Source organism: Watersipora subatra, chromosome 9 (assembly GCF_963576615.1).
Source record: "Watersipora subatra chromosome 9, tzWatSuba1.1, whole genome shotgun sequence".
Classification (NCBI taxonomy): domain Eukaryota; kingdom Metazoa; phylum Bryozoa; class Gymnolaemata; order Cheilostomatida; family Watersiporidae; genus Watersipora; species Watersipora subatra.
The window spans coordinates 56,349,314-56,358,939 of record NC_088716.1 but is presented as its reverse complement, the minus strand read 5'-3'; the positions used below and the strand labels follow the sequence as shown (position 1 = coordinate 56,358,939).

Below are 9,626 nucleotides of genomic sequence, written 5' to 3'. Positions count from 1 at the left end.
ACTCGATTAACTTTTTTGGAATACAATAATATGATGTAAATAATGGCCTCTATTTAATATTCTTTCGTTGAAAAGTAAGGGTTGTGCATCCTTAGACGGACGATACACTACCTGATGGCGAATTTGTACAGCACGTTGGTAGACGATTCATTTGATAGACAAGCTTACACTACACAAAGTAGCGTATACACATACATTTTTACTGGAATCGGTGATGTAGCAAAGTTTTGCGGTTTCTGTCAAATTCATTTACGCGACTTGCTAAGCTTAGAAGGGTGGACAAACGCGTAGCCATACGATCTCCGGAAATATTTTTACGAAGTGTCTACTAGAATACTATGGCCACTTAAACTTACAAGTTGTCTCCCCATAAATAGTTTAACTGGGTGCCATATTGTTTGTTGTTGCAGGTGGTTATCGGTGCTCGTAATTTTCGTTAATATGATCATGGATTAATAAAAAAACCGCATTTGCCTACAATGGCTAAGGACAGCGATGCATTGTAAATACTCTTTCTCACACCATGTCAGGTAGGATGAGATCAACGAGTGGAACTTATAAAGTACGAGAAAACGAGATAATACATACAAAGAATGAACCTCCAGTTCGTGGAGTGAAATGCTCGGTGCATTTTTTGGATGACACTTCTCACATAATTGAAGTTGATCGACGCTCAAAGGCTCAAGTTTTACTTGAACTCGTATACGATCACTTGGATTTGGTGGAGAAAGACTACTTCAGCTTACAGTATGAAGATGATAGCGATGGACCCGCAGAAAAGATGAGATGGGTTGATCCTTTGAAATCATTGAAGAAACAAATTAAAACTGAACCCCCGTACAGTTTATTCTTTCGAGTTAAGTTTTATGTAATTGACCCTAGCAAACTTCAAGAAGAATACACACGGTATCACTTCTTTCTGCAAGTGAAGAAAGACATTGTCGATGGAAAGCTAGTTTGCCCACCCAATGTTTCTACATTGCTTGCAAGCTATGCCGTACAATCTGAACTTGGCGACTACACTCCAGAGGAACACCGTCCAGGTTATCTATCAGATTTTCAATTGGATCCTAACCAAAATGAGCAGTTTGAGGCTGAAGTGCTCCGCTACCATCAGCAACATAAAGGACAGTCACCTGCCGATGCTGAACAAAACTATTTGGAGCGAGTAAAACATCTGGAAATGTATGGAGTTGATCTACATGATGCCAAGGATTCTTCAGGCGTTGATATTCAGCTGGGTGTAACGGGAACAGGTGTAGTGGTCTTCAGGAATCATAGAAAAGTAGACACTTTTACTTGGTCCAAGATTATTAAGATATCATTCAAGCGAAAACAATTCTACATTCAAACTCGCAGTGACAGCGGAGAGGAAGCTGACACAATTATAGGCTTTAACATGTTTACGTACCGCTCATGTAAAATTCTATGGAAATCCTGTGTAGAGTACCATTCCTTTTTTCGTTTACATCACATAAAGCAGTTACCACGCAAGTGGTATCAACTGGGTTCAAAGTTTAGGTACAGTGGACGAACGGAATATGAGACTCAGCAAAGCACCAAAAGGTTAGCGCGGAATGAAAGGCTATTTCAAAGGACAGCTAGTAACACATTGCGTCACACTATCAGTGGTACGGGATTTAGTACCAGAAATGCGCAAGAGCGAAAATCATTCAACAGTCTGTCTACCGGAAATGCTGTAAACAAGTCTCAAGCCCCAAAGTCAGCATTGCGGAATAGTTTTTCAGCAAGGTAAGATAAATTTACTTTCTGAAAAGATTACCATATAAATTTAGTAAAAGGCCAAAAAATTACCTCCTTGATAAAAAACAGTATTAGAACCAGTGTTTATTAATTTAGTTTTGAGCTGATTTATTTTGAGACTCAGATCAGTGCAGTGTCAGCTGGCTTCTTACATAATCTGTTGGAACCTCAATACTGCTGTTGCGCCTCAGGCTCTTCAAGTGTATCTGGACCAATGGGTCTTACTTTCAACTAGTCAATCACTAGCGAATTTGCCAACCTTCAACTGATGCATTTGCTTGGCATCCTTTTTGAAATATGGTAATAGCCTTAAATAGCCATATCGGGTGATGAAAACTTGATATTCACTTCTGCTGCCCGCTCATCCATAAATGGAGTTTTTTCCTATTATTAATTCTGTAATGAAGTTTAAAATAGTCTATTTTTAATGTAAATAATATAAATGTACATTCTGCTTGCTATTAATGGGATAATCCACGCAGTAGTAAAACAGTGGCAAAGCTACTATTCAGAGAAAAGCCATAGTACCTGCATACCAGGCAAACAATGTGTATTATGATATCAATAGAAAAAAATGTTCACATAGGCCTATCGCATTATCGTTTTTTGTTAAAGTGTGCTTAAGACAAAGCTCTAGTCAAAAGTGGTTGAATTGTACAGTCCGTAGCGCTGCATAGGCTTAATTGAATATAGCTACATGGCAGCCAGGCTGTAGTATATAAGTGAGGCTAATTTCTACAAAGTAGGACATAGTACCACATGGCGCTTTAAAATTCGGTTCATGATTGCTTTGCCAAAATTATATTGTCCAAAACACCCATTTGCGGAAAGGTTGTTTTGGTCGAAAATTTAGGTATTAGTCGAAAATTCAAGCTATTTAGTTGAAAATAATAATATTGGACAAAAGTATTATTATAATATTAATAGTAAGCTAATACTTGTTAGCTAAATTTTATTAATGCTAGTTTAACTTTTTAATTTCGATCTAACAACTAAACACGCTATATATTTGTGTACTTTTATGACTATATGTTTTAGGAATTATAGCAAAGTGATAGTGTTATAATACAAATCTTTTCAATAGTCCTCAATAACAAGTAATAGTCTATGAGTTCGACTAATAGCGGTTTCGACCATTATCTTTTCGACTACACCTCCATTTACCAAAAATTCATTGACAGGCTTAGCTGACACTCCGCTAGCGTGGGAAGTTCCTGTGTGCAATTCAATCAATTGCAAATCCTATATTTCATCCTTTATGCAGACTTGATCACACGCCTTAATGCTTCCTAATTTTGATACCATCTGGAGAGGTTTTAATATTCTATACATAGATTAAGATTTATGGCTGCTCCTTGTTGTAGAGGAGCTTAAAAGGTAGTGGTCTATGAAGTTGTAGTTCTCTTGCCTTCAGAACCGCTTAGTGACAGGATGAGTCAACTTCAAATGATAGGAGATATAAAGTCCATGATCTTACACTCATTTAGTCATTGATTTTCCTATCGTATATTATCTGCTACAGAGTAACAAACGCTGAGTCAGATATTTCTAGCGCATGGCCTGTTATGAGTTGACAAGAGCTATCATAGCCAAACGACCAATCCTGTTAGCATTTCCTGTTAACGTTTCAATGATTGCACATTTCTTATTTGTTTGTAAATTCATGTTTGGTCAGTTTTGCTTGTATTTAGTTGATCGTTTATTATGCAAGATAAAATGTCTGTCTGTGAGGCATTTATTCCGTTATTTCTCATTATGAGTTGTTAAAGTCTATTGCCTAAAGCTGATGTTGTAAATGAACAAATTGCATATTACAACTTGCTTGAGAACACTCCAATTTTATGCCAAAATTTGTTACACTTCTAACTCTTTCGCTACTGCGCGCTGCCCTATCGGCAATTGCAGTAATAGCAGTACAGACTGTCGGCCAAAGAATCGGCTAATCAATAGCGTTTCACTTTTACTTTCATTTTGAAGCCTACGCATTAGCTAGGCCAATCAAATTTGGTCTCCAATAAAACAGCGTTGTTGCCAATCACATGCTACCAATCAAAAAACTTTTTGCTAAGTAATTCCATTTTTACTTATTTTTCAAAATGGAAAAACCAGATCGCTACCATCAAATCAAAAATAAATTCACCGCGTTCGTTCAATGCAAAGGAAGCGTCAGAAATTTTGCGAGGGTAGATTCACTAAACAATTTTGTACTTATCTTGTAGAGAATTTTGTTCTGAATAAGATGCATTTTATAGTAAAACAATATCTGCATTGATTCTCGATATATTGCATAAATACTAGCAATATATCGAATTTTCAAAAATAAGTTTTAATTAATTAGGTCAGAATAACAAATTTAGTGCAGTAGTGAAAGAGTTAAAAATTAAGATAAAAAAGGAAATTTCAAATTTCTAAGTATTAACCTTCATATGATAGATTTGCAGCCTGTTTGCTATGTTAGCCGGAAATCTGATGGTACAACCTTTTTGGTAAAGGGAGAGTACCAGAAGATTTTACAAGCTCTAAGAAATAAAAACTTTGATTTTACTTGAAAATTGAAGTTAGCTTTGGCTTTCTTGGCCAACCTATGAGTAGTAGTCTGTTTTACAGGCTTCAGTGGTAATGTAATAGTTCAAATAATAATATATTAATAAAACTAGAGTTATTTTTAGCGCAGCTAAAATTAGACTAGGAACTGGTTTCCATTTTTATGATATTTAAGTAAGCTTGATTAAAAGCTTATAATATGAATTGCACAGTAGGAAACCTTGCTGACTGCTGACTTTAGAAATATTGCAGCATCAATGTAGCATGCAATAAAATAAATAACAGTAAAGAGTATGTAAATTCCTTAGCAATAGCCTTAGTTTCATAACAAAATAGCTATTATCATATTAATAGTTGGGGTTGCCTCTGACTAACATAATCAATCCTAGACAAGGTTCTATGTAAACCTAGGATAAGATACGAGGAATGACAAAACAATATAACACGTTTAAATGTGAAAATGTGTAGATTCAATATCTAGGTCAAAGGTGTCTGAATAGAAAGAGTATATTTACATTAATTTGATACGGTGAAGTTATTCTCAAAGACAGCTGTAGGCTATATTACAGCCTGACAGCTTGTTAACAATTGACTGACTACTACGTTGCACTGATAATAAGCATCTCCTTTTGTCATTGACCGTTGCCACTGTTCATCTCCGCCATTAAAAGTTTTTTTTAGGAAGAAGTTACTCCAAATTAATATAAATTTGTTGTCTTTTCGTTTTTGTAATAATGTAGTTTGTTACTCTCATGCCTTCTTTAAAGCTTCTGACCATAGCAGAGCCTTTTAGGTAGGCAAAGAGTTAGTTCCTCTGCTTAGCTGTTGTCAATGTTTGTTTATATATGTTGCCGGGAGTTATCTACTCACTGGGTATGGTTGTCAGCTGCGCTGCTACTTATCAAGCTATATTGGCAGGCCTTCATAAATAGCTAGGAAAATGTGCTTCCCTTTGCGGAGAGTAGACAAATTAATATTTAATAACTAAACTGTTTATAGATAGATATCCTGCATTTGCTTTCCATTTTATTATTGAGCTTTCTATATAGTTCTGTAATCATCTAATAGCCGCTGTCAGTTGTTTCGACAGCTAGGATAATACTTACAAAGTAATCACGGAATGTTCATCAATTTTTTAGACTTTCCTGTAGAGAAAATTTTATCACTAGCAGTTTTAGTTAAATGTTATAGTGGAGTCTCGCCTTCGATTCATTGCAATAGCTATATGTACATTTAAGCTTGGTTAAAAGTGGCCCATCATACACACAAAACCAACAGGAAGCTGACGCCGGCATGTATGTGAATATTGACTGAAAACAACGTCCTCTTTTCAGCATCGGTTGAGGTTGACCAATATGAATAAAAAAAGACAATTCCAGTGATTGCGGTTGAGTTATGTTGTGTTATATTAAAATGAGTGCTAAACATTACAAATTGTGTCAGCGTTTATATATATTTTAGCGCTTTAATTGTTACTAATATGTCATATAGTTCGCTGATTCTTAGGTGATTATGCGAACAGTATTACTAATAGTAAAAGAGTGCTATTGGCAAATTAGCGTTGAAGTTGCCATCGGCATGAATAAATCTCAACTCTCATAGCTGGCTAAATTGACCAATACTGTTGGCCAATACTGTTATCATATGAAAGCTGTACCCACCATCTACCGCTATATACGTGTAAGTTCTATGAACAAAAAGTGTGAATTCAGAAAAACCGGTCGAGCGATCACTACCACCTACACCATTAAGTCAAGTCTATCATTATATACGGAAACTAGATTAGTGTGCCCGACTGAACATGACCTCCTGAAGAAGTTATGAACAGTGGATAATTGGTGAGGGTGTCAGCATGTGTTCAATATGGAAAAGGCTTAACTTATGGTTACCCCGCTGACAGGACACCAATGTTTCTATGTCATTGCACCTGACAGGGTCCTAGTAGTAAATGTGGTATCATTAGTTCTACTAGAATCGTTAATAAAAAAAAAAGAGCAATTCTGCCTTTTTTGATTATTTAGTCTACACTTGCGATTATCGACAGAGTTTGAACCCATTCGATTCGTTGAACTAATCTCGCACTGGCTGACCACTGACCACTCACAGCAGTCCTTAGTAAACAGTCAGCAGCAATATCTGACAGCTTGCTGATTGCTGAAACGTGTAACAATAATTTACAGCACCTCCTGAGATAGTATGGCTGACCTAGACAGCCTCTAACGCTACTTCTTAGCGAATACTAGTATCGAGTGTATGATGTACGCATGATCACAGCAGCAGCAGATGGGTGTGATGCCTCTGGCGGTAGATAACCCGGTGTTATCGCAAACTTGGATTCAAGTAGTGCATTAGCCCTTGATTTACATATACTTATCATCATCTGCCCTTGATTACTCCATCTTATTCATGTTACGATCGATTCTCTTGACTTACAAACAGCTATTCTGCTAGTCAATCTAAATGTGCGGATGCGTGCGTCAGTGGGTGCTGCGAAAAATCTCATATTTTTAAAATTTCAAATAATCGTTTATGCTTATTCATTTCCAAGATATATATACAATATACAAAGTGGATATACACAGTGGTATAGGTATAGATATACACAGTGGCATCGGTATACACAGTGGATTTGTAAGTCGATTTTTGGATAAATGTAACCAAAGATTCATTTATCGTTAAAATATTTATAAGCACGGCCCGAGAAATACAATATCGCGTGGCATACTTATTGTTTCCCCTGTGTGACTGCGGATTTCTAATGCCAGCTCAAGCAACAGCCGTCGCGCGGTCAGCTTACAACAGCTGGATGTTAAACTTACAGATTAGACTACTATTTCAAATCTAAAATTTTGTGTTTTAAAAGTCACACTAAAAGGCCGCATTTTGGAAGTTGTACCTTTAATATCAACCGGAGGTAATAAATGCTTAGATGGAAATGCTAGTTTTTTAATTAATTCTACAACAATTACATCCTTAACAAATTAACACTTGATTTTAATTTTAAAGAATCTTTTAGAAATGATGAATAGAAAGTGCTTAGTCAAAGATCAACGTTTTGCATTTCATGATGCAGCTTGAAAATTACCATGAAACAGTATGTTAATTTCAGTGATAAATCGTATAGAATTGGTGCCTTACCAATATATGAGATAGAATTTCAAATTTCTCTTTTGTTACGCTACGTTGGAGTCATTGTGACATCATATTTGGATATTTTAATACTTCTTTGTCATAATACATATTATTTCCATGTATAATAGTTCTAACGATATCAAGAAACGAACCCAGACTTGGCAGAACAATTGCTATATAGCAATTTTGCAACATTGAGAAGATAACTTCTCAAAGTTGCAACAGTGATGTTTATATATTCCCATGTAACTTTATCACCCGCTAGCTTCTTTTGAATGGATTTTCAAATAGCCAGGATTTTCATCACTGTATTATCAATACTCAGCACAGAAAACATCAGATTTTAATTATTCTCTTCAGAACTAAGGCTTCTGTTATCTTTTAAAATGATCCATTAAAATAATCTATTAAAATAATCTATTAAAATGATCAATTATAACTACCTATCCATTTATTCTGATACATGAATTACCCATATTAAGGCCTAGTTCACACGAGTCTTCAACAAAACCTAGTAGGCCTGCGATACCTTGTATAACAAGATTCATTTGGACAAAAATGATGGATTCTCTAAGGTTAAGGTTTCGTGGTGATCAAGCAATTCCATATACAGTAGACACTCTTATCCTATAATGTAAATTCCAGATAATGTGAAAAATATTTACAAAGTTTTTTCGTACTACGTAAAAAATTCCATAGAATGTCAAGTGTAAAGTCGTGGCGAGTTCTCAAATTTGATTTAAATGGTAACATATCTTGCCGCACTTGTGAGAGAGAGCATAGCGCTATATCTATTATATATACAACTTTCATGACATTTTAGTCTGTTGTGATTGATCGTCAGATGTGTCGACAAAACCGGGAATAGGGTAGCTGCGCAATTGTTAATAAATACTTAAAGTGATCGATTAGTGCAAGTGTTACAGCATCCGTCTACCAATCTTAAGTTAAGTCTAGTTTGTATTTTATGGCCAAAGGGGCGAGTTTGGAAAGATATTGGAACAGATTAGGCAATTTACATGTATTTTACTGTTCGTATAACGGAAAATCCCTATGACGTAAACGTTCCTAGAACAGATTATTTACGCTGTAGGAGTGCCTACTGTAGTTCCATTAGAGGTTGGCCTAGTTTACATGTATGCGACTCATAGTAGTTTGAAATACCTCCTTGTTTCATTTTCCACACCAATTATTTTTATTTACGTGTATCTTTAGCATTCTCTATTTTGTACTTCCCCTCAAAGTGGTAAAATTACTTCACGTTTTCGCTTGGTATAAATATTGAAGAGTAACAGTTTTTTGACACTCCACACTGAAAGTATCATGGATGCAGGAAATTTCTTTGAATGGTTCAAATTCATTATTCGATTGCTGATGTTCTATCACTCAATTAAGACCGGGTGAATGGCTGCGCTGGTCGAGATTCTTGTATCGGTTTACAGCGCTTAGGCCCCATAGAGCTCCGGTATGCAGCTTTTGTCAACACTGATGATATAACAGGTGCCTTTAGCAATCCGTGTATGTTTACATTGGGACCTTTCCAACTATTCATGAATCGGTATAATACCTACACTGAAGCCTACTACTGCTAACTACCCTGTAGTTGATGCGTATTTCATAGCTGGTGAGAGATTTTACTGCTCATGCTACTGACAGGTTATCTTATCGATAGCTTGTCATGAACAGCCTTTAATTGTCTCTAATGCTGCCTTGTTGCTTCCATCCTCTATCATCTGCGAGATGGAAACACCAAAAATCCTCCAAGTTAAGCAAGTTTTGTTAATAGCAATTTTCTACCAACTGTTCCATTTTGAGCATTTTCAATACTTTAGTCGCTCCTTTTTCAAATTCAGCAGTTCTAAATGCGCCGATATGACCTCTGGCATAAAAACCGTTACATTTTGTAACAAAGGGCTCGTGTTAATCCGTAACATACGAATACCTATTGAAACACTCACTTATCGCGCGATAACTCAATGTGCACACAACTCCAAATCTGCATCATCAGCATGAGTGTGCCTCTGCAGTACTAATGGTATTGGTATTTTGTCAGAAACATTCCTCATTGCAATAAGTACACTGCAAGTGACTGGCGCTATTTTTTATTCTCATCCTGACAATCTAATAGATGGCAATGCATAAATATTAGATGCGCACTTGACCTTCATGTGTGATAGCTCAGCAAT

At 36.1% G+C, this 9,626-nt stretch overlaps 1 protein-coding gene across 1 annotated transcript in view; it reads left to right on the top strand.

Annotated features, from left to right (window-relative positions):
• The first annotated feature begins 418 nt into the window (after positions 1-418).
• LOC137404610 (tyrosine-protein phosphatase non-receptor type 4-like) overlaps positions 419-9,626 on the top strand; it is a 44,505-nt gene continuing 35,297 nt past the window's right edge. Inside the window, exon 1 of the mRNA XM_068090834.1 lies at positions 419-1,752. Within this exon, the coding sequence (XP_067946935.1) occupies positions 524-1,752 (1,229 nt within the window). The 5' untranslated portion in view covers positions 419-523. The remainder of the gene's footprint in view (positions 1,753-9,626) is intronic.